The 26,481-nt window shown below is 47.0% G+C and overlaps 1 protein-coding gene across 1 annotated transcript in view; it reads right to left on the bottom strand.

Moving 5' to 3' along the window:
• Positions 1–26,481, bottom strand: part of LOC119161148 (piwi-like protein 1) — a 292,627-nt gene that overhangs the window by 190,189 nt on the left and 75,957 nt on the right. The window contains exon 5 of the mRNA XM_037413500.2: positions 13,426–13,494. Within this exon, the coding sequence (XP_037269397.1) occupies positions 13,426–13,494 (69 nt within the window). The remainder of the gene's footprint in view (positions 1–13,425; positions 13,495–26,481) is intronic.

Genomic DNA, 26,481 nt, shown 5'->3' with positions numbered 1-26,481 from the left:
ACGGCGGGCGCAGACACAAGAGACCAGCGACTGTGGAGTAGGAGTCCTTGTTGTGACGTCAAATTGCCGGGATCGCAGCGACGCCAGTATTCTCCGGGCTAATGGCGAATTCCATTGAGAGAGCAGGAGCACTTAAAAGTATGCTAAAAGTGCTCTCTTCAGAGCCGGCGTGTTTCAGTGGTCGAACAGGTGCAAGAGAACTGTCATCCATCGGTAAAGCGAGAGCGCTTTTGCTGTGCTGAGAGCAGCCAGGAGCAGTTTGTAGTGCTCTCACCTGAAAAGCAGAGTAGACGTAGTACTACGAGTAACGTGGCCCTTGAATGTCACAGTTTCCGAATTCTTCTTCAGCCGGAGAGCGCGGCGGCAATATGGCAGCAACCATGTGTAGTCTGACACCGCTGTTATGATAGCCACCATACTGCTGTTTAGTACAGGTGCCTACGATGACAGCTGGACGTCTGCCGAGTGGGTCATTGCACAAACATACTAGGTATTAGGATATTGAAGAACACGTGGCTGACCGATTTCACGCGTATTTTGCTGCTTCCCCACAAAAAATATGCTGGGGCTTGGAATGTTTTAGTCACATGGTCTCTCTACTTGTCATCTTCTCACCTGCCCTCCGGGAGCGCATTCCAGTGGCAGGTTGAGTGGCCCTGCTCTCAGTGCCGTGTCCCCCACTCCTCACTGCCCTGCCCCTCTACTCCTGTTCTCTCAATGGAATCCGCCATAATAATGCACATCACACAGAAACTATGTCCAATCACGCCCAAAATTTTAAGCGCTGAGAGAAACCAATCCAGGGTTCATACTCGTTTACATGACAAAAATTCAAGGATTTTCAAGGTTATGTATGTGAATTTCCAAGGACCACATTGTCTGTTGGAAACAACACATGTCCAGGGAAGAATAAAGGCTTGAGATAACCAGAATTCATAGAAAAATAGTGACATCACTAGAGCAGATGTCAAGAACATGGCTCCATTGGCACTTTCTTTCTAGAAAACTTAGCATTGTTTCCTAAACTTGCGTAGGTAATCGCTTTCAGTATGACACATATAATGCGCTGCAAGGGTGCAACAGCCCAAATGAAATTTGGAGCAATTTTCAGAGCAGCAAAATTTTACTTTTAAAGCGCTAAAATGCGAATTTCAAGTAGGTTTCAGGGAAAAAACATTTTTTATCACGGAAGACCAAATTAGGAGCAGTATAGAAAGAGACGGCTTACATTTAGGAAAAAAATATGCATAGTAGAACATCGTTATAACAAAGAGGGATATAACAAACTAATGAATATAACGAAGCAATTTTAATTCACCTTGAAATTCCCATAGACACGTATTTAAGGGAGGAGGCTACACTTGATGGGCAACTTTTTTATTTATGTATAGACCTGAATAAAATTTTCACAGTTTGTATTTTTAGATGTGCAGATTCTAAAAAATGTAATTACTTTTTTGATAGGACAAGTAGTTTATTTATTTATTTTATTTATTTATTTATCAGATACTGCCGGCTGCCTTTTGGGAGCCATGGCAGGAGTGGGTACATCACATTGCATCGTTTCAGTCGATAGCCGAAATAAAAAAAAGAAAGAAAAACAGAACAAATGCACGTATGTCTAATAATAACAACACATGCGGCCGAATGTGAACTCAAGAAGCGAACATAAAAAAAAGCCCAACAGCATTTGCAATAATACACTGAGGTATGACACAGGAGCAATAACACATACAGGATCGAGTGATTGAACACCCGAAAGACGCATACAACATTTCAGAACATGAGTGAAACGGCCAACGAACCAAATAAGCATGTGAACCGAAGGACAGCTTACGTCAACAGTAAAATACCGCGAAATAAATGGTTACCCGCAAACATTTCAAGCTGTAAAAGAGAAAGAATGACAAGAACTGCGCATAACATCACAAATAATCTTGCACGGCATTTGTGAACGCATGAACTGATGATAGGCCGACTATGTCACATGGAAGCTTTCCAAGATACTCCGCAATCAATGTATAACCTGAGTCGTTTGGAGCCTAATTAGCATCTAAGGAGGAAGCACCAAAACATTGGCGAGAGTGTAGAAACAATGTAGGATGTTTAGGGAGTGCGATATGCTATGAATCAATTTGCTGGGTCCATTTCAACAAGAGTCAGAGGACATCAATGTTCACAGAAAAAAAAAGCCACGTTCACCTGTCATGCATGTATCCAACTAAAAAAATTTTACGTGTATATTGCCTTCAAAATAGGCATATTGCATACTGCATGCATTTATCTTTCTGGCAGAAAAAGAATTATGGTCATAGCTCGAATGGAACAGAAGTTATTCTCCCTCCAACTTGGCAAATGTGCCAAAATTAATGTTTTGAGAAAAGGAGGAAAACATTTCAAAACACCTTTCTCGAAAAAATACTAATAAAATCTTATGAAAATGCACCAGCGGCATAGTCTGGATGCATCCCATCCTTATGCTTCTTCTTTACCAGCTTTCTCAGACTTTGAGACACTCCTCTCTTGTTTATTTGAGGCTCCACTCTTGCCGACAGTCCTTTTCCCTAACCCTCAGGGATGTGCTGCTTGCTGAATAACGTGATGTCCAGCTGCTCTAGAATCGTAGCAAATGCATTGACATTGCCCGTGTTGAAGCACAGCACAGCTTCTGTAACAGAAGCTTGCACAGCGAAAAAAAAAAAAGCATGCTGCTCCTTTGATACCAAACTCCAAATCACGGATTGGAGGCTTTCGTGTAAATTCTGAGTCATGCCTTGCTGGCATCTTGCCTCGCTGCCGCACCATTTGACTCCGAAAAGCGCTCAATTTTTCGCGCCGTTGCCGACACCGACCAAAGACCCTCAAGCGTTGTGGTTGTGTCGCGAGCATGCGTGTCGCGAACTTTACTGGCATTAATCACATCAGCGTCTACCTGCACACGGCCGAAGTCGACATTGCGCGCGCTGTCAGGGAAGCTCGTGCCTACGCGCACTTCACCGTTGCCGAGAGCATCGGCACGGTCATAATCCAAAGAGAGTCCGCTATCCCGAGAAGCCGTCTCGCACACTCTTCCATTGAGAACATCTTCAGTACACGGGCAGCCAGCGTCCATGCCGCGCCCGCAAGAGGAACCGTCTTTGGTTACAATGGCGTTATCAAACAACGTCAGCGCTTGCTCCCGCGTCATAGTAGCAGCACCATTGGGCTTTCCGCCTCTGCCTTTATTCTGCGAACGGCCAAACTTATGCTGCAATCAGTTTTTTCGCACTGCCGGGCTTAGCGAGACGCACAAGTACGTTAGGGATACAATTCACAACACCATCGCAAGGGCGATACCCTTTCAAAATGGCGGCAGACACTGCCACCTGGCCAATTGGGAAGTGCCATTTTGGTGACGTGTGTCAAGTAATTAATGAAATCACGTGCTGCACGTTATTTTGACTTAGCTTTTTTTTGCTTTTGTGAGGGGCACATAGTTGTCTTCTAGAAAAGAAAAAAAAAAGCTAGGTTAAAGTACGGCTAGTTTACACTTCAATTTAAAGGCCTGTTTATGCAATGTTGTTCTCTTTATGGGTTATAACTTGAGAAATAAGTGGATTTTCGAAGCCAAACCTTGCTGGTAGGTGCAGACAGGCATCGGGAGCGCGAAAATGGTGAGAGGTAAAAGGTGATTTTTGAGCCAATTTAAGATTCCTAAGTGCTGCGTCCAACCTTTTTTAAAACCTCGTTTCCATGAATGCTGCCCGATCCGCCCACGCGGACGCCCAGACCACCCCAATTCCATTGTCGAGAGCCGACGCTGCAAGGGGCCTTCACTCGTTCGCTAACGCCATGTCGGAAACGTGGCTGAGTGATCCCAGTGTCAGAAACCGTCGCCTACACAAATTGGACCCATCGAAAGTTCTAACGGACCTCTTCCGCCAGGATGCAACTTGAAGCATCCGTAAAGAACTCAGGACATGTATCGTTATGTTGTAGTGTAGGACATGTGTATTTATGTCTGGATATGTGTGATTGGTGCATGCTTTGTAACCTCCAAGAAAGACACGTCGCAATCTATTGCCTGCCACTGCCACGGTGGCAGGCATACTGCGGGAGACATGAAGCGGTGTTCGAGTGGCATACCAATTTCCTTCGCTAGGCCTTTCACACGAGTGAGTAGGGCTGTCTCATAGAAGGCCGTTTTTCAAATACAGCAAGGCTTGACATTGATTGTGGAATGTGATGAGTGATCCTTGTCTGCGTTTACATTAAGATAATATTTAAAAGACATGTAACATCTCTGTAGGTTGAGCGACCATTCGTTCGATTCCACGTACAGGCTCTCTATGGGGCTAGTGTGAAAAGCACTCGTGGAGAGGCGGATGCCTTGATAATGAACAGAATCAAGCATTTTAAGGACAGTAGGTGTCGCAGACTGATATGATACTGCCCCATAGTCTAGGCGGGTACGTACGGGGCTTTTATACAAATTCATTAAACACTTCTTGTCGCTTCCTCACGTAGTGCGAGACAACACTTTTAGATCGTTCATAGCTTTTATGCACTTTTTTTTTTAATATTTGATGAGTGGTATGAAGGTTAGCTTGATGTCCAAGATTAGGCCTAAGAATTTGTGTTCGGTATTAACGGAAAGACGTTGCCCATGCAGTTGAATATCGGGTTCGAGATGAATACCTCTCTTCCTGGAGAACAAGACACACGTGCTTTTCTGTGCACTCAGTCGAAACCCATTTTCTTCAGCCCAATTGGAGACTTTGTTCAAACCAAGCTGAACCTGCTGCTCACACATGGCCAGATTACAAGACTTAAAACCGAACTGGACGTCGTCGACATATGTAGAGTAGAAGATATTTCGAGGGATAGACAAGCGTAAAGAATTCACTTTGATAATAAAAAGTGAAAATGAATATTTTGAGTGTTCCCTTCGAATTCGTGTCATCAAGATCTGACACTGTGCTTTAAGGTTACCAACTGGCCTCTATTTCTCGCAGAAATTAGCGCAACAGATAATTTTGAGGCTGGTCGGGCATTTTGGTGCAGCGGGGCACAATTTCAGCAAATTTCATGGTTTTGGCACAGCTTGGCGCAGAAATGGGGATTTGCATAAAACTGGCACAATTGGCACAGCTGTTGTACCCCTGGCACTCGGAAGTACGGAAAAATGTTTATAAAAAAAAGAAATTTAAGGATTTTCAAGGATTCCTGAAAATTCTAGCACTTTCAAGACCTTGAAAACAACCTTTTCAGATTCAAGGGTTTTCAAGGACCCACATGAACCATGCCGATAATTCGACTTCACGGGCGCACACCCAATTTCCAGACACCGCAATCGAATCTCGAACAACCATCCGAGTGCTACACGTGTCATCCTCATTTTCATTAACTTTATGTATCTATTCCCTTCAACTGCAGCCACTGCAAAGAGTTCTGTTGATTTTGTACCAAACGATAACTTAGATAGCATGCGACCGCTATCAAAATGTAACCAATGCTGATTAGGCATAGCCTACCATTAGGGATGTTGTCGCAGGAATTTTGGCCAAGACATGAAGATTGGGTGTAGAAAAGATCAGACTCAAGCACTGAATCAATAACAACCTGCGTGATACGAAGTTTGCATTCACAGCCCGAAAATCAACTATGACGAAAGCCCGCCAAGTTTATGCAAGACCGTGTACTGGCAGCAAAGGCAAAAGCTCACGTCATTGAGCCGTAAAAGTTTAAATTTACGGACGAGGCAGCAAACGAGCAAGCGCAATAACTATGATGCTTTTCCCGACATGAAGCTCTTTAGCGCTGTTGATAAGCAAGGGACCGCATGTGCCATGTCGAGCCACATGCAGCCAAAGCAACCTAGCGACGCTGATACACTGTAGACGCAGTGGCGCCAGTGCAAAGGACAACCGCCCTCCTCCCTCACTTGGAGGGCCCGCACAGCATGCCGCAGTATATTTTTTCTTTTACGTTTACTTCCCACTGCCCTTCATTTGTTCACTCTGCGTCCCCTCCTCCTTCGAAACAACCTCGTCGTTCTCTCCCAAGTAGCGCACCCAGCGCATTCTTTACAGACGTGTAGCTGCTACCACGCTTGAGACAGATTTTTCAGCAACCGCATTATAACCGGCCTTTCATCTTGGGGGACTGCACATTAAGGGGGCACGCTTCTCGAAATAACTTTTTTTTCTATTTCCATAGAGACTTGAAAATTTTGTTATTAATATAATTTTTCATGAATATTTCAAATATGCAATCATGTTTTGTGTAGCTGCTATAGTTATTGAGTTATGCCAAGCACAATAGCAAAGAGTTACATGTTTTGCAGGTACTCTTTTATGTACTTAACTTTCAGTAAAAGCATTGTGTCTGACCTTATTTGACTCTTGATAGATTGTGAAGTGCAAATATCTATCCTGATATGTCACAGAAATATTGGAAGCAAGAAAAAGAAACTTATTGAATTATTATTATCATATATATTATTTTCACTCTCTCTTGAACAATAACCTAATATTTTCACAACTAATGCTGGCAGGCATTGCAACTTCAAGTAGATATTTGCATTCTGCATGTGTCGAAGAATATTTGTGCCAAGCTTCGTTACTATACAATACGTATAAGTGCCTATAAAGCCGGCTGGAAAGCGTGAAAATGTCAAAAAAATTAAAATGAGAAAAACAAGTTTGAGAAATTTTGGAAAGTTGGCATTTATTAGGAAACCATTCTATTGCATCAAATTGGAGCACAATGAAAAGCCGCTTACATTGAATGCTCGAAAGACAGAATTCCACAGAATCGTGAAAGTTGGTCATGGCCTGTGCCAGAACTGCCTTCACGTTTACAGCAAAGCTATCACGCGAGCTGCCGCTGTCGAAACGAGCGCTCGTCCCTTGGTCCCTGGTTGAAATAATTCGTCTCGACGAGTGCGTGAATGAAAGTGTAGATTCAGGGCAATCAAAATTTTCACAGCACAGTTCGAGGAATGCCGAAAGCCCTTTGCGCTTTCCAGCTACCTCTCGGACGCAGAGTTTTCGTTCACGGTAGGTCAGGCATTGCCAACGTTACTAGAATAGGTTCAGTTGTAAAACTCGGCGGAGCTGCGAGGAACCGCCGCTTGTCCGTGCGCCTCGTGGCGCTGCAGTCGCATCGAGCTTCCCCTCTCCCCTGCCGCCGGCCGCGTCGACGGGCGGCACCAGCGCAGCGTTCGCTCGCTCGCACGTGGTTTTTCGTTACTGCAGCCTTCGTCGCACACCAGCCGACGTGCTGTGTTCCCGACATCCATGCCGACGTGCTACGTTCCTGGCTACACGAGCGGCTACCGGAACGATGCGAATAAGTCAGAACGCCACTTCTTTTCTGCTCCCAGCGACGCGACGCTTCTCTCTGCGTGGAACAGAGCGATTCCGCGTACCGACCGGGAAGTTGCGGAAAAATCAAAGGCGTGTGATCTGCATTTTTATGACCAGGACATACAAAAGTGTTATGTGCACACTATCAATGGAGAAACAGTCAAGGTGCCACGGGGCAAGTGGACGCTAGTAGAGGGTGCGATGCCGAAAGTTTTCCCGAACCTTCCCTCGTACCTGTAGAAGCCGCCGGACAAAAAACGGAAAAGAAGGGAATGCATTATTAAATTTTACCTTGCAACACGCATGCACTTCTACTCCAGATTTCTGGAGCAGCATTGAAGTTCCAGTGCTCAAGTAAAGGCAGCGAGAAAGCGGGCAAAACTGCTGTAGGCTTCCACCCTGGGGACACTTTTCTTTGCCAGAAATTTTATTGTACATAGCTTGTGTGAAGGAAATTTCATTGTTTGTCTGTTTTTGCTTAGGTGTTATAGCTATGTCCACATTATAAATATATATTTGTGAAATTCTGAGATTGTAACGTGTAGTATTTGTCAGTTGTGCATTGCTTCTCTCTCTCTCTCTCCTCTTTCTTTTTATTTATTTTTTTCCTTTTTATTTATTTTTTTCCTTATTTATTTTTTTCCCGGTAAGTGTTCCTGCTCCGCTGCAGCCTGCCATCTATTTTAGCGCCGGTCAAGTTGCGTACCCACAACCTTTTCCCCTGAATATCTCCCATAAAATAGCGCTTGTTTTTTTTTTTTTTTTTTTTTTGAAATAAGGTCATTTCATTTCAAAACGTGAGTTGTTGATTCTTAACGGTAGGGCTGTATAAGATTAAACCAAAGGTGTTTTCACTAACTACTTGACAACTGACCCCAATCACATTAAGTCGCATTGTAACATACAGAGAACAAAAAACTCGCGAACCTTTCCATTCACGTAAAGGTGGATGACCACGAAAGCTTTTTAACACACGACATGGGATTGATATAGAGTATAGGAGAAAGGTAAGAACAATATTTCGGCGTGATCGTGGATGGCGATAATTTCTAATATAGAAATGCGTGTGCGCACGTGCACACACTTTTATTTCAACAACTTTGAAAATAGTGGTTATTAACTGTAATCACCTCAAAGTGCACATCCAAGGGTCAGAAGGTTTAAAATCTAAGTCACATTGTAATATTGACGGTGGTGTATATCCTGTTGATTAGCCGTATACGCTCGGGTTCTAAATCACGCTTTTAACGGCGTGCGGCTTTGGTGGTGACCGCGTGTTATTAGCAAACACATCGGACGTTCCTTTTCCAACGCATCACGCGCTTCAGAGACAGTGGGAGCCCTCGTCCCCGGACAGTAAAGTACATGGAACCGTAGCCATATAATCTCCGCTTTAAAAATCGGGACGGAGATATTTTCCCAGTACTTCTCAGGAGTGAATTAGCCACCATTTGATAGTGGCGGAAACAGGCGAACGGCCGCATATCTTTCACAGGCACGCGATACCAGCCAGTAAAGAATGAATTGTGAATTGGCCAGAGTGTAAACACTTTTCGGGCGCCTCTGGCACTTTCACAAACTTTATGCGGGCATCATCGAATTGCCTTTAAAGGGAGACTCTGGTGTTCTAAAAAAATTTTCTGTTTATTATCATATTCAAATGAAATTTTCAGGCAATGTATCTTTTAACCTGCTGTGAAGATATATGCAATCCATTTTCTTTTATCTCGAGTAGTTTTAGAGATATTGAATATATAATGAATCGTTGAATTGCCCAATTATTCTGCAATTTAATCATTAAATATCCTTGAACACTTTATATGGACATAGTCTAGAATAATCAAGGATCACAACTATACTATCACTGTAATTTTCGCTCTATTTTTATAAAAGTTATTGCCATATGTAATATAATGGTTGGGAACATGAGAATTTTCATGAGATTTATCAGCACATAAAAAACTTTCTCTTGACTAAATATAAATTTTAGTAGTCTTATTGTGTATAGGAACTCGTAAGCTGTCAATTGCAACAAGAATCGTTGAAATCTGATCACTAGATCAAAAGATACTGTGGGCAACAGTATAGCACATAGTCAAAAAACTGATCTTGAGAAAACACAAAAAAGTTTGAAGACTATATATAGGTTTAATTCTTGCCAAAAAAGCAACAGATGGGAGTCCTTTTTGTTCTAGAAGCCACCAGGCTTATAATCACCATCACTCTCTTTCACACGCCTCTTCTTCATGGCATTCTTGAAGTCTTCTGCTCTGATATGCTTTTTGTCACATGCCGCTAGCTGCTGCTGGTCCTTTTCCAGACATCTTTCAACATCTGTGTTGCCTTGGTTCAAATGCAGCTCCTTCAAAATGGCCTCAGAAGCACGTTTCTTTCCAGCATTGAACCGAGCAACCGCTTCCGCAACAGCAGTTTCGACTGTGAAGAGCAAGGCGTGCTTGGTTTTTGGTACAAGCGACCAGATCACTGAATGGAGGCTCTCATTCGAGTTTTGAGTTTTGCCTCTTTAACAGCGCTCCAACAGCTTTCGATCTGAGAGGCGAGTGTACACTGGAAGGAGCGCTTCTGCAACATATTCCGGGAGGTCGTACCGATGCTTAGGAGGAGCCTGCTGCCTTGCCACTGCCTTGTTGTGGGCACACCATGAGTCTTCTCCCTTTGGGCACCGTGAATGTTGTGGCTTTGCATCAGTAGAAGTCACATGATAGTAAGTGGCAAGGACAGCATTCTCCATCTCATCGATGTTTCCCTGGTGTGCCTTGAGTGCCCAACCATAATAATTTGTAAGCTTCGTTACAAGCTCAGCGGTGAGCTTTCCTTTGCCACCGAGGCTTGGCCAACCTTCCCCCTTGCTCTTCTGCAGGAGGTGTCTCAGTGCAGCACCCATCCTTTTATGTATATGATTTATGCAATCCTCCTTTTCGATAGCCACGAAGCCATACACTTGCTTCTCCTGAAGGCTGTTGAAACCGCGGCTATCGCCATCGCACAACATCGTTGTGTAGCGGAATCCATGCTTTTCGAGGGACCGGCGAAACAGAATTTTGGCAGCCTCCACCTCCATCTGGCCAGGCTTGCTCGAAGAGTTTTTTTTTGGCACTTGTGCCGAGCTCGCCACTCACTGTATCGAGGGTTGTCGTCCTTGGGGCCAATCTCGCAACCCAAACAGAAGTTCGAGAGAACTTTGAAGTCCAACACATAGCCCGAAAACAGTTCTATTACAGTTCCCACACAAATGTGTGACAAGTGGCCACGAGTTAGCCAAGTCCCGTCGTAGGAAACTGCGATATTGCCGGGGTTCCCGAAATTCAGTTCAGAATAGATGGCCTTCACAGCTGTTGCGCACTCGCTAATAATACTCGCGGATGCGTTCATCGCGGCAGGGTTCATCTTGGTTTTGACGTAGTCTTGGTACGTTTTGTTGTGCATTCCACGACGAGACACATTCAGGGCCGAAAAAATGTCGTTTAGCACGGTCTGCCCATTTCCCGTGCTCATAACTGCACGAGCCGCAAGCACATTTACTTCGAAAGGGTTGCAGGTCGCATTCCCTCCTGCTCTAGGCGAGCTCCATCCGGCGCTGACATCTCCGCAGACGGCACAGTTCACCACTATTCTAACTGCCAATCCATACTCACGGTCGCCCCGTGAAACATTCAATGGGCCAGAGCAGAATTCGCATTTCGCGCACCGAAGCAGTTGGTTCAGCAGCGGTAGGCTTAGCAGCGTGAACTCAATGCCGGACCCCGCCGCTTCCGGGGAATCTCCGATAAGCGACCGCTTTCGGCGGGTAGCTGATAACGAAGACAGCTTTTGTCGTTGCTCTTTCGCGCGATGCTCAATTGCCATTTTTTCTGCTTTTGTGACAAAATGCGTATCGACGCGCGTTGTCCCCGTGTCGTCGGCCACAGGCATCGCTTGCGCGGCTGCAGCTTCGGTGGATATCGTACACTCGCTGGCGCATGTCGCGGAGCTCGTCGCCGTCGATTCACTCGACGCTGCTTCAGGTATCCGAGACCGACTCTTGCGTTTTTTGCCGTAGGCATGAGCTGTCGCGAATTTGCGTCGCCCGCCAGCCATCGTCGCGTCCGAACAATTTGTGACAAGGAGTCGCGCATTGTTGCACACAGTCGGGCAGACGAAATTTCGGTCGTCCAATCGGAGAGCAGGATTTGCCCCACGTGGTATAAACGCGCCAATGCCGTGCGAGTATTCCCTCCTTTTCGGTGGCGTGTAGCTCCATAGTCGCCAGACTTAGAGTTGTTTTCTCGCTAAAACCGGATTGCTGAAGCATTTAGCTTTCGAATGATTCCAAAATGGCCGTGCTGCGGCTAACGGTTACCGCAGACGACGGCATTGAAATTGCCCGTTTTGGGAGGGCGTTTTTGAGCGAGAGTGATCATGAAGATCTCTTTAGAACGCAATAGCAAAATAAATACTAATCGGAATGCGTTAATATTCCAGCAATAGATTCTTTTGGACGTCGAGATTTCGAAAAAAAATATTTTAAAAAATTGATTTTTCGGCAATTTTTTGCTCTAAAAGACCCGTGTCTCCCCTTAAAAGTACCCGTGTATCTAACTGCTACATTCCTGAAACAGCGGCGGAGACCCAGTTTTAAAGTGAAATACGCGAGGAAATATACCAAACCACTGTGGGTAAATATCGGTTTCGCCTGGTATCACAAATTCTTTAACGCAGAACGCCAGAAGACGTGAAAATACGCGTGAAACAGCCACAAACACTCCGTCCGCGAGAGATTTAGGCCGCAGCCGGCTGTGGCGGAGCGTCTGCTGCGGAGCAAGATGGAGCGGTGCCGCCATCTGGCGGCGGGCAGAGGAGTGGAGACACCGGCAGCAGGGGTGCTGGCGGAGAGTTTTACAACTGAAGCTATTCTAGTAACGTTGGGCATTGCCACAAGGGCAGTATGCTATAGATTTCACAAAGCAGAGTGTTGGCAGATGCAGCACCTACTCGTCTTCGTTCACTCTCGGAGAATGCGCTCTTCATTTGGGATGCATTGACGAATTCCACTGCAGCGGCTGTTTCACAGCCACTGTGGCGGGGTTCGGTGTTAGTGTTAAGCCTATCCAAAGTTGGAGCATCGGGGCAATGGTCGGTGGTGACATCGGCGTTCGCTGTCGTTTTGGGAAGCGCCTGACGCCGTTTCCCTCGATACTTGGGGTGAGTTCTGAACTTTAAATTATCTAGACTGCACTTCTTGGGGCTTGCCATGACACAAAACTGCAGAGAAACACCGATCAACTCGATTGCAACGTTAGAGGCTTCGCTCTTTCGCCGGAAAGTTAGGCGGGGGAGGAGGGGGAGCCCACCGCCGACCAATGGCGGCCTCGCGCTGCTTGCCGCGATATTTAAAATGAGTGACGTATGCATTGTTTTTCTTGTTTTTTGTTTATTCTCCATTGATATACGACACTGGCTACTAGTGAATTGTGAAGGGAAAGGCCTTCACAGCATGCGTGCACGATTGGAAATGGTGGCTACCGTCTCGTTTTCGCGACAGGACAACGCGAACTACGCCATGTTTGGCCACATTTGCGCGTTTCTCATGTCACCGCTCCCCACTTGGAAGCATATTTAAATAATTTCTCGTGCGAATATCAGCTTGATATTTTCAGAAGTAAAAGATGAAAGTCCAAGGATGCCAATACAACTGGGGAAAAAAATCTAAAATTTTCCCGAAAACAGCGACTTTTCGACCCGCGTCTCCGCTTAAGTGTTATGTGTATAAATGGGGTTTTATGGCAGGGTTAGCGGTATTCAAAAACGACCACATGTAACCGGTCCTGCACTATAAGGTTACGTTGTAAGTGGTCGCTACACAGTACATGCATGCATGACAACATAAGAGGATGTCATATAGAGAATAAAAACCATGCAACTTGCAAGAAAACTCCTTAAAAATTTGAAATCAGTATGAAAAAACTATGCAAACAGACATTTTATTCCTGTATGTTATACATTTTAAAAAACATTTTTTGAGTAGCACTTCCAATTAGGTGCATATACAAGAGAGAAAACAAAGTGGTGCACTTACGGCTTGCCAGCAGTTCCCCTGAACTCCTTCACGGACAGTTCTGACATTTTAGCGACCGGAGGATCAACCCTGTAACAGACATGTACATAGTGAATGAGGACTATTCAAAGCAAATAACAGAGCTTCTTTGCATTCAGTTACCTTCAACAAGTGGCTCCCCAGTCGGTATTATACCTGCCTTCTTGTGCTCAGCAGCACAAGTCACGCAACCGTTAATTGCTTTAACATTCACTCCGGTAAACTCAACAAAATACTCAACATAAAACTCAACAAAATACCATTATTGAGACCTAATAGACAATCCTGCCAAGGAAGGTATAGGGGATGTTATTAGAAGTAATTGTAATGTAAATGTGAAGAACGAAAAGTTGACAAAAAGAGAACTTGCTGTGGGCAGGGACGAGACTTGTGACCTTCGAGTAATGCGTGCTAGGCTCTACCAACTGAGCTACCACGGCGGCTATGCTCCCATTCACATTATGAGGTATACATGTGCATTAAAAGTGGAAGAGTCAGCCAGCACCGCCAGTAGCCATGAAGAAGAGTGTGGAACACTCTATCTGCCCATTTGGCTTTCATGTGCGCTACATGAACCAAAACTTCGGGTTCAAAACAGCATTGAGTCCCCACTTCTGCCACATCTATCATCTCCATGTTGCATACCTGCCAAAGGATTCTGAATCCAGGAGATTTCCGTGATGGCAAGGAAGGTTCGCTGAATTATTTGCCCTTTTTTTTCGACACCAAAAAAAGAAAACAAGGACAAACTAACAAAAAAACAGCAAAAACAAAAGGAGGAGGTGTCCTCAATCGCAACAGCCTAATCAGCATTTTGGTTTTGTAGTTGCTTGGAGAGGCCAAACACACAAGGGTAAGGTTTCCCACTAAGGTTAGTCTCAAAGTATCAATACAACTAGCAGAATAGTTTCCGTCAAAACAACTCGCGTATATCTCCCCGAGACACACACAGGAAGGGACGGGAAGGCACAGCTGGCTGCCACAAAAGTGCGAGTCAAAGCTTAGCTTAATACTTGATTCTTTTGACAGGAACGCCAAAACACATCTGGCCCCTTTTTATTGTGATGGCAATTATATGAACAGTGTAGGCTATTATTTTTCTTTTAGGCACCGCGGTCATCATTCATAGTATACGTACGTAGCTACATATATGAACACTTAAGAAAAAAAGCCGCCCGCACTCGGCGCCCAGCACGTCGCGATGCGCCAACGCAAGCTTATCTCTCACGCTTACTTTGCCCTCTCTACGCCCCCCCCCCCCCCCCTGCGGAAGGGGGGGGGCGTAGATGCTTTTGCACACCCGCAGATCTTTGGGGGGGAAAATCGTGTGCCTTCGGCTTTCACTAGAACGATTGCGTTAGTTGCCGGGCCCACAAAGGTCAATTCGGTATCTGCACAAGCCCCGTTTGCAAAAACAGCGCACGCTTTACGGGGTATAACAGGGACACTTGTTAGTTTATACTCATCTGTACCTGTGATTACGTCTCGTGCTTCGTTTTTGTATAAACAGTGCATTACGTGTTCAGCGGTAAACGCTGTTAGTTCACTCTCATACGTCCTGTGTGTATCCCATTCATGTGTCATCGTTTCGCGCGTCGTCATCGTGTATCGTTTTCATTCTCAGCGTGACATTCCAAGTTGTTGCTGTTGCATTCTTTGCTTCGCCCTTACGGTGAAACTGACTTTTTTTCACGTATTTACTGCCTTTAATCTATCGCTGCGTGCCCTTGGAGCTTGTAGATCGCTATCGCGTCGCCGCGACCATGGTTTTGTGGGTGGCGGTTGCGGCAAATGGTAGTTCTTTTTACAATTGCGCCTTGCCATCTACGATAGCATCTGTCACAGTTTTGTCCTCAGAGTTTGCGGAAAACAGCGTTGCTTTGACTGGTTGAGCACACAATTTCGGGGTTTCATCAGTAATGCTGCCGCCATACATGATCGTGTCAAGAGCGACTGCGGTTTCGTCCACATCAGTTGTGGCAACGACAATCACACTCACTGTAGAAAACAGTGCGTGCGCCATTCGCACGCGTACTTTCGAAGCTTCAAGTACACTGCTCTCGACCTTCGTTCGATAGTTTCCATACTAAAGTTCAATTTCATCCACTGCGATTAGGAAATGTGTTCGGAACATTCGAATTTAGGCCCAATGGACATAGTAGAATTTGCCTGGGGAATTTCACAAATTCATATCTGTTGCGGTTTCGCATTACTGAGATTCTACTGTTTGTTTATATGAACGCCTCCTAAATTAGTTTATAATAACATGCAGTGGGTTCGCAAAAAGCCCAGAGCGAACCCATCTGCATTTTTGTCAATGCGGCCAGATCACGCACAAAAATTTCCATTTCCAGGAGATTTTCATGACAATCGTACAAACCGAAGAAATGGTCGAAATCAGGGAGTCTCCTGGCCAATCAGAGACACTTAGCAGGTATGATGTTAGAATCAGAGGGACTTGGCAGGTATGATGCTGGAATCATCAGAGAGACTTGGCAGGTATGATGCTGGAATCAACATTCTCTTGAGTTAATACATTAACTAATGTAGCACAGACTGAAAGCATCTTTGCCACAATATGAGAAGGTGATGAGGTGAAACATATTGAAAATGTTAAGGGGCCTCTGCCACTTGGGGCTCTTCACTCGACCGTGGAACTGAACGGAAGAGTTTTTCCATTACTCTTCACAGTCCTTGGGCACTTACATAGGTCTTTGTCCACGACGCTCTCATTGAACAGACTTACTTCGGACTTTCCGGTGAGGACTTTCACAGCCAAGACTACTTAAAGTGTGCCGAAACGTGAAAGTGCTCTTCTCAACAACTTTCTGCTGACCAAGCATGGCCGATACATCGGCATCTCCGTGACACCGCACCGACGCCATTGCAACTTTCAGCGCTTGGCCGCGTTCATGCGAACGCCGAGCGCGTTCAGCGACATTCGGTGTGTGCCCGATATACACTGCTTAGACATGGCTTCTCCGGTTTGTACCAGCAAAGCAGCAGCAATGGATGCTGCAGACTCCAACGAATATCCAGCGGATCCGGACGATGGTTCTTGGTTCACTGCTAGCCGCCGACGCAAGCCAAAGACCACAACGAATTCTGCACCTGAGCCCTTGCCTGCCAAAAATCAAGTGATCCCGCCGCTGCCACCCCTACCTGTGGATGACTTCAAGGTGGTCTTTCGACCACGAGGAGGCCTTCGCCTGAGTGAATGGGCACATCACGTGTTGGCAAGTGCCATCTGCATGGCTGCTGGGCTGCCAGGAGAAACAGTCAACAAGCTCCTTTTTTGCATCCAAGCGGAACAGAACATAGCCATCGCGAGCACACCAGATGAAACAATTGCTACAAAGTTGCAAGCCGTCACTGCACTAAATCTAGGATCGCAGAGATATGAAATGCAAGCTAATGTAGCCGCTCCAGACAAACATTGCAAGGGAGTCATCATCGGCCCCGAGAAGAATACTTCACCCACCGAACTCCTCGACAACATCTGCACACCTGACACTGAAGTCTTGCACGCTCGAGTGATGGGATCCACAAACACGGCGTTTGATAACTTTTGCATGCCTTCAAGTTCCACGATATGCCTACTACAACCGCACGAAATACTAATACTACATTCACCGACCTCGCAAACAAGTTTGCACAATCTGCCTTACATTTGGACATCAGGTAGATGTATGTCCAACCCCGAGTAAACACTGATGCCAAGCATGTGGAGTTGAGACAACAGCGCCGGAGCACAACTGTACTACTCAATGCTTCGACTGCAAGGGTGACCAGCCAGCTACGCACCCCAAATGTCCTGCGAGGGAACAGAAACCTCCAAACAAGCATTACAACAAAAAGGCACTGGAGGCGAACGCGTTAGCACCACCACCTACATCACCACACAAGGGGCACCAGCCCATGTCCAGAACGAGGCGCAGCCAATCCAAGAGCAGAGGGAGGCCTCAGGACAGGGCCTTGGAATCCTTAAACAACACGCCAAGAACTGCATCCAAAAACCAGCACCACCACCCTGGGACTGATCCCCCAAAAGAACAGAGCCGCAGCGGGGTGTTCCAGCCTGAAATCTTTACCCAATTCCACCCATCCTCCCTCACCACACAACCACCCCAACGTACCTCTTACATTTAACGCACATAAATGCACGAAGCAAGAGCTGCAAGATGCCCTCAAAACACTGAGGGACCAGCATGATCACTCAGGCAATTAATGATTTCCGTGCAGAAATTAGGGATATGTTAAAGGCCCATACCCAAGCACTTGTAACCGAGCTAAAGCAGCACATACAAGAAAGCTTCGCGTCATTTAGTACAGGGCCCCAAGACTCATTGCCACTAGCTTCAAACACCAAAAGTCTGACCAAGCGACCCCACCCCTATATTTGCCCATCACTTAACTCAGGACACAGACCAAAATGAGCAAGATGGGCTCCCCTAGTCCTGCCTTCACCACGTGGCAGTGGAACTGCAGGGGGTTTCGACGAAAGAGGAGCTCCTTGCAACAGTACACTGCCACTTACGCGCACCATCCGCATGTCGTGGCTCTGCCAGAGGCGCACTGCACACCTATCTTCTCGGGCTTCCACACATACACAGATCAACAAACACCATCACTTGTCACAATACTCGTATCCAAACACTTGACAACTACAGAACACACACTGACGTTATCCATTCCACATGTGCTTGTTGAAATTATTCTTCAGAAACGCAGCCAGCAGAGCTTGTTTATACTAAACATCTACAGCTCCCCTAAATCTAGGAGGGACGAATTCGGGTACCTAATAGCGGAAATCTGCAAGCTAGGGGAACAAGTTGTAGTGGTAGGTGATTATAACGCCCAACACACATCATGGGAATACCTATCGGCCACACGTAAAGCTACCAAGTTAGAACTCCTCATCTGCAATCACAGATTTACACCGCTTACAGATCTGCAGGAGCCAACCAGAATAGGAACCAGTACAACCAGAGATATGTGCCCTGTCCTAACCTTTGTAAGGGGAGTAAACAATTATACAGTGAAAGCTCGTTAATTCACACCTCATTAATTCGAAATTTTGGATAATTCGAAATGATCGCCGCAGTCCGGTTCGCAGTGCATAGGAGACCATGTGTAAAACGATTCGTTAATTCGAACAGAAATTGCTGCCTCTACAGATAATTCGAAACGCGCGCCGCCGAGCGTCATCATCGTCAAACACTAGTGGAAGCTTTTACGGTCGAACGATAGGTGGCACGACCAGTTTTTTCGAGCTTCAAGTGGCCTCCGAGCAAAGGGCGAGCAAAGTATGGCCTCCAAAATCCAGGGAGCAATTTTTTTTTTTTTTTTTTTTTCTGTAGCCCTCCCGCTATCTCAGCGCCTGGCGCCACTTGTACGCGGGACCCGCGGGACGCTGAGGAGTCGGCGGAGTAGTCCTAGCAGTCCTAGGCCGCTCCCTGCAGCGTCACTTTGTTCCTCGAGCACGTTGTTCGTTCAAGCCGTCTTATATCGCATCGAAGTTGCAAGATGCTGCGGGGAAACTAATGCGCGAAAACTGTCAAGGAGAAGGTGGAGATTTTGCGAAAGGTTGACCAAGGGAACTCGAGCAAATACGAAATTGCGAGGAAGCACGGCATACCTCCGAGCACGTTGTCAAACTACATTTGCAACAGGACAGCCATTGCAAACGCCTATGAAGCCGAGGATTTTGGCGCCAGTCGAAAAAGGCTAAGGACAGCGAAGTTCCCGGAACTGGAGTCAGCTTTGATTATCTGGGTTAAAGAAATGAGAGCCCAGAGTATCGCGTTGAGCAGCCCTATCATTGTGGCCAAGGCAGCCGATTTCGCCCTGCGCTTGGACACTGAAGACTTTGTCGCCTTTGAGGGATGGTTTCATCGTTTCAGGGAGCGGCACAATCCCGTATTCCGCACGTTATCCGGCGAGGCAAAGGAAGTGGACGCCGAAACATGCGCTACTTTGAGAAGCGACACCCTGCAGCAGTACTTGGAGAGCTACTCACCACAGGATGTGTTTAACGCTGACGAGACAGCGTTATTTTTCAAGGTGCAGCGACCCCCACCCCCGAAATCTACCCATTTTGGCTCACTTTCATTATTTCGAATTTTGTTTAATTCAAAATTGCTCAGCGTTCCCGTGGAATTCGAATTAACGAGCTTTTACTGTAACTGGTCAGATCTACATGAAACACTAGGTAGTGATCATTGCATCATACATATCCACTAAACTACACATCTCCAACCCACATGCTCCAGAGCGAAAGGTCCGTCTCACTAATTGGGATACATTTAGAAAACAACGCACTCAGACTGACAACACTGTGACACCTTTAAGTGAATGGCTACAGTGCCTGCTAACTGACCTTGATAAAGCAACCAAGAGGATCAGCACTACAACCGCAATTCCAGATGTAGACAGGCACCTTTTACGCCTGTGGAAAGCACGCCGAAGCCTCATAAAACGCTGGCGTAGCCAGAGACAAAATCGCAAGCTTAAACTTCGCATTGCTCAACTCACATTGCAAGCCAAACAATACGCCACAGAGCTCACAAGGAACAATTGGCACAACTTTTGTAAGTAACTTCATGGAATGCTAAGCACTGCGCGCACCAAGAGCCCTTGTTGACCCGAAAAGTACAAGTCCTACACGAGCAGTACCATCCAAACACTTCTTCACAAGCAGGATGGGGACGACAACAGCATTTTACAGACGCTTTAAGGAGTAGCAGGCCAGAAACCCGCTTTCAAGGTTGACCTCTCCTCCTTCTCATTAAACACCTCCTTCTTCTACAGACGCTTTAAGAAAAGTACATCGCTGCAGGCCCTCAGCCAAAATATAAAACTACCCATATACAGAGTCAACATCGCTGGATGCTGATATCACTGTGCACGAAGTTCGAGCTGCCCTTCTGAATATCAAGCGCAACACTGTACCAGGGAAAGACAACATCCAACACTCTCTCATACAAAACCTCAACGATGAAGATCTGCAGCTCACAGATTTTCACAACACTCACTGGAAATCTGGAACGTTACCCCAGGAATGGAGACATGCCGAAATAACACTAATTCCCAAGCCCGGCGAACCCCTAGCGCTTGGAAACCTGCAAACAATCTCGTTAACGTCTTGCTTAGGGAAATTAATAGAGCACGTCGTCCTCCAAAGACTGCAAACATATCTTTGAGACCCAGAGATTTTTTGCAGACACACTGTTTGGGTACCGGGCCATCTTTCCACGCAAGACGTACTTCTTCAACTAAAAGAGGAAGTAATGGAGAGAGACTGTTCTACGCAAACTAGAGCTCCGTTTGCCCTGGACATTCGCAGTGCGTTTGACAGCGTCTCGCATGACCTAATACTGGAGAATCTCGCGTTGACACGTTGCGGGTGACAAACGTTGCGGGTGACAAAGTTTACGACTATTTGAAAGCATTCCTAACAAACAGGACAGCAACCATATGATTAGGCTCTCTTTGCAGTGACATAATCAAGCTCGCGGGTAAAGGTACGCCACAAGGATCGGTGTTATCCCCGACACTCTTCAGCATCGCCATGGCTAAATTACCACCTCTACTCGCCACCCTTCCAAGTCTGCGACATGCTATAAAGCATGTTGGATGACGTCACTATATAGGTGACCACAGGCTCAGACGGACAAATACAAGATGCCCTACAAGAAGCAGTAAATACATTTCAAACATACCCACGAGCAGATAGTCCAACGTGCTCTGCATGAGTAGAAGTCGGAACTTCTACTCATGCGCGTTCCCAAGCGAAAGCCCGACAACAGCCCACAAATCAGTCACCTTGGAGGACCATGTAATTCCCTGCGTACAGGAACTACGCGTCCTTGGCCTTCATATTGCTACATGCATGTTCACATTTTGTGGAACGATGCGCGTGTGTGCCTGACGAAGAGGACGAAGGGTGGTCTCCGCTCGGTGTCTAATAAACCGGTCACACCACTGCTGCTGGTTTGAAATATATTCGTCGGCGTTGCCGATCTGGCCTAGCATGTAGCCATGCTGCCGCCGGAGGCTGTTTACGTAGATTTGAAACTCTATCAATTTGTCCTCGTACGTCTCCAGCAGCTTCTGGCATATCGACGTGCGCCGTCGAAGGGCAAATCCCTTGCGTCGCATGAAACAACGGACCCAATAAATGGATCCCTTGAAGTCTTTCTTTGATAGACCGGCTCCACGGGCGAGCTCAACGGCTTTTGATTGTATGAGCTCCGCATTCACCGCCAGGGATCTGGCACGGTACTCGCGGACGAAATCCGCCACTTTGTCTTCGAGTTCCAGGTGCACAGCTTGGCGACCGCGAAATGACATGTTCCTCGCGTTACACGTCAACAGTTTGGATTTTTGGTTGCGTCAGTACCTGACACTTTTCTCAGACACTCCAAAACTGCCAATGTGCCGCCATGTTGCCATTTGCCTCCGCGAATTCAATAACTTTTCTTTTAAACGCGGCGGTGAAGTGGCGCTGCGTCCCCATATTCATGGCTAGTTGCAGAGTAACGTCGACACTCGCTACGGACACTAAATGAAAAAGAAAAGAGAAATGGCGTTGGCAGAGAACGTGTCGGCCCAAAGAGGCGATGTCGATGCTGATGCCTAAAAAGCATGTGACACTTCTTATTGCCAGACGATCACTTGGTTTATGCCAAGGGCCGGTATATAGGTCGAGGGGTGACATTTAATTGACATTTTTTGGAAAAAATCTCGACCTATATTCCGCACTATACGGTACTCACGCCTGCCGCGACACAACCCATCCGCCGATGATGGAACTGTGGCCGTCATCGGAATCAGTACCGCACGTATTATTAGCCTTGCCGGCCGCCATGTTCCTGTTTTATTTACAATGCTCGACAATTGCCCTCATGACCTCATCTTCGGGATGGACTTCCTATCGACGCATTCTGCCCTGATCGACTGTTCCGCCGGCGCTCTGTTTAGAACTTCTTCTTCTTCCAGATTCTCGCCCCGAACTGCCGAAAAGCCTTTGTACCAGACTTTAGTAGGATACCGCCAAAGCCCTCAAATTCATTGAATTGGCAACAAGTTCACCCGTTGTTGACTGTGATTATGTCGTCAAGCCTATTCCTGATGTTCTGCTGGCGTGCAACATCACTGTGCCACACTCCGTCGTAACCATGGCCTCTAACCTAACATGTCTGCTCATTATCAATTTCAGTTCCACGCAGCAAGTACTACCACACAAAATTTCAGTCGCCACGCTTCAACCCTTCATAGACGCCCACATCACCGCTTTTGCGGCAAACGCATGCTCCGATCTTCCATGTCGCCCGCAGGATGCCACATCCCTTGATGCAGCCTTGCACCCCATTATCGACCCGAAACTCAAACCTGAAAAATCCAACACCCTGCTCCGCCTTCTGGCTTCCTACCGCGACATATATGACATCGACAGCAGTCCATTCGGTCAGACTTCCCTCGTGAAGCACAGCATCATTAGTGGTGATTCTCCTCCCATTCACTGCCGACCATATCGGGTGTCTGCCACAGAGCGTAAGGTAATTCAAGAAGAAGTCAACAAGATGCTAGCCAAAGGAATTATTGAACACTCCTCGAGCCCTTGGGCATCTCCTGTTGTGCTCGTTAAAAGAAAGATGACACGTGGCACTTCTGCATTGATTACCGCCATCTTAATTGAATCACGAAAAAGAATGTTTATCCTTTGCCTCGAATTCATGGTGCTCTCGATTGTCTTCACGGCGCGCGATACTTTTCTTCAATTAACCTACATTCTGGCTACTGGCAGATTGCGCTGGACGAGAAAGACCAAGAAAAGACTGCGTCTGTAACTCCCGACGGCCTATACCAATTCAAGGTGATGCCGTTTGGGCTATGCAACATCCCAGCCACGTTTGAGCGTATGATGGACTCAATATTACAAGGGCTCAAGTGGCCAACATGCCTGTGCTACCTGGATGATGTCCTTGTACACTCGCCTACATTTGAGACACACCTCCAGCGTTCATCAGCGGTTCTCGACATCTTCCGCACTGCTGGCCTTAACCTGAACTCGTCAAAATGTCACTTCGGCCGCCAGCAGATTACGGTGTTGGATCACCTTGTCGACGGATCAGGTGTGCAGCCTGACCCGGAGAGAATTCGTGCCGTCACGAGCTTTCCTGTACCCCAGTCTGTTAAGGACGTCCAGAGCTTTGAGGGACTTTGTTCCTATTTTAGAAGGTTTGGGAAAGATTTTGCCATGATCGCTCAACCACTCACCGACCTTCTGAAGAAAGACGCAACTTTTACGTGGGGTTCCGCTCAAACTACCGCTTTTTCTCACCTCATCCCCCTCCTCACGACTCCACCTATATTGGCCCACTTTGACCCGTCCACTCTGACAGAAGTCAGAACCGATGCAAGTGGTCAGGGGATTGGAGCCGTCCTAGCGGGGACGCGACCGAGTTATCGCCTACACTAGACGCCTCCTCACATCTGCCGAGCGCAACCATTCAATAACAGAGCGTGAATGTCCTGCTCTTGTTTGGGCAGTAACGAGGTTCCTCCCATATCTATATGGCACGAATTTCTCTGTAGTAACAGACCACCACAAGCTATGTTGGCTTTCGTCACTGAAGGATCCCACTGGCCAGCTTGGGAGCTGGGCTCTGCGACTGCAAGAATATACCTATACAGTCACGTACAAGTCGGGACGCCTACATCAGGACGCAGACTGCCTCTCCCGCTACCCGGCCGATGAATTGAGCACCATCCCCGACACCTACACCGATACTTGCGTCTTCTCTGTTTCGCAACTGACCCGCATCAGTGACGAGCAACTCCATGATGCATCCTTGCGTGCTATAATCGAACATCTCGAATCACCATTTTCCGACAGGTCCCATTGTTCATTCCTCCTCCACGATGGTGTCCTATACTGCCACAACTTCTACACAGATGGACCAGCCCAGCTGCTCGTCATTCCAAAACACCTTCGCTCGGCAGTTCTCCAAGAACTCCATGACCTTTCAACTGCCGGTCACCTTGGTGTGTCGCACACTTATGACCGGATTCGCAGCGCTTGTTTTTGCCAGGGCTTTCACGCTCAGTCAGAAGATACATTGCACCTTGTGATAAATGTTAGCGCCAAATACCATCGACGCTTCTTGCCGGGCACCTTCAACCACTTCACATTTCCTCAGAACCTTTCTTCCGCATTGACTTGGACCTCCTGGGCCCTTTTCCCTTGTCTTCTTCTGGCAACAGGTGGATAGCTGTGGCCACAGACTATGCCATGCGCTACGCCATCACACGAGCACTTCCAATAAGCTGCGCGACAGATGTCGCCGACTTCCTCCTTAAGAATGTGATCTTGCAACATGGAGCTCCATGCCAGCTGCTTACAGACCGTGGCCGCACCTTTCTGTCAAAGGTCATAGCAGATATCCTTCAGTCATGTGAAACGAGGCACAAGCTCACTACGTCGTCCCACCCACACACAAATGGACTCACGGAGCGTCTAAACCGAACTCTTACAGACATGCTCGCAAAGTATGTTTCTACCAACCATACCGACTGGGATCTCGCGTTGCCGTACGTCACATTTGGCTACAATTCTTCTCGCCATGACACTGCCGCTTACTCCCCATTTTTTTTCTGCTGTTCAGCCGAGAACCTACATTACCCCTAGATACAGTCATTCCGTCTACCGCAACACCGACCGGCAAATATGCCCTTGACGCTATCGCTCGGGCTGCCCACACATGCGAAATTGCCCGCACTCGCTTTCTGGCCTCCCAAGAAAACCAGCGGCGTTCGTACGATCAACAGCACCGCGCCGTGCACTTATTACTGGGTTCATTGATGCTGCTGTGGTCACCGACCCGTCAAGTCGGCTTGTTGGAAAAACTTCTTTCCCGCTACACAGGTCCATATCGAGTCCTTCGTGAGGTTACTCCTGTGACATACGAAATTGCCCCTGCTGCCTCAACGCCTTCAACTGCCCCACAGACCCCCAATATCGTACATATGGCACACTTGAAGCCTTACCACTCTGCCGCTGACGTTGACATCTAGATGCGCCGAGACGGCGCTTCTGCCGCCGGGGATTATACTACATGCATGTTGATATTTTGTGGGACGATGCGCGTGTGTGCCTGAGGAAGAGGGTAAATGGTAATCTCCGCTCGGTGTCTGGTAAACAGGTCACGCCACTGCTGCTGGTTTGAAATATATTTCATCCACCGCCTTGTCGATACGGCATCTCTTCTCTTTCGTAACAATATACAAGCTGATCTCAAGGCAACGCACACCATGAAGATATTAGAACAGCAAGTTTCTCAAAGCACGCATATGATCCGCTGCATCACCAATCGAAGGCATGGACTTCAGGAGCAAGACATTCTACTTATAGTTAATGCGTGCATAGTAAGCTGCATTACCTACCACAATCCCCTATTCTCAAAGCACGCATATGATCCACTGCATCACCAATCGAAGGCATGGACTTCAGGAGCAAGACATTCTACTTATAGTTAATGCGTGCATAGTAAGCTCCATCACCTACCACATCCCCTATCAAACTCTTAACGCTTGCACAAGAAAGAAGACTGGACATTCTCCTCCATAGAGCCATCAAGGAGACGCTTGGACTGCCTACGTATGCATCCATCAACCGTCTCCTAGCCATGGGAGTATACAACAACCTAAGGGAACTGACCGAAGCACAACGTAAGAGTCAGCTACGAAGACTCCGCAACACCCAAGTGGGAGAGCGGCTACTTGTCAGGGTAGGGTTCCCTCCGAATCAATGTGGATACAACACGCCAGGGAAACAGCTACTTAGTGACTTCCTAGCAAAATTTAGTCGCGCCACTTCCACGTAATATGCACCATAAGCGCAATGCTCAGCGCCAGCGGGCAAGAGTGAAAAACCTCACGCGCCTCATCAATCAGTCTCCTCCAAACACTCTCTTATACTGCGACGCCGCTTCCGCAGTTTTACAGTTGGAGCAGTGGTGAACAATGATCATGACG

The sequence above is a fragment of the Rhipicephalus microplus genome, chromosome X, assembly GCF_043290135.1.
Source record: "Rhipicephalus microplus isolate Deutch F79 chromosome X, USDA_Rmic, whole genome shotgun sequence".
Lineage (NCBI taxonomy): Eukaryota > Metazoa > Arthropoda > Arachnida > Ixodida > Ixodidae > Rhipicephalus > Rhipicephalus microplus.
This window is presented reverse-complemented; position numbering and strand designations above follow the sequence as displayed.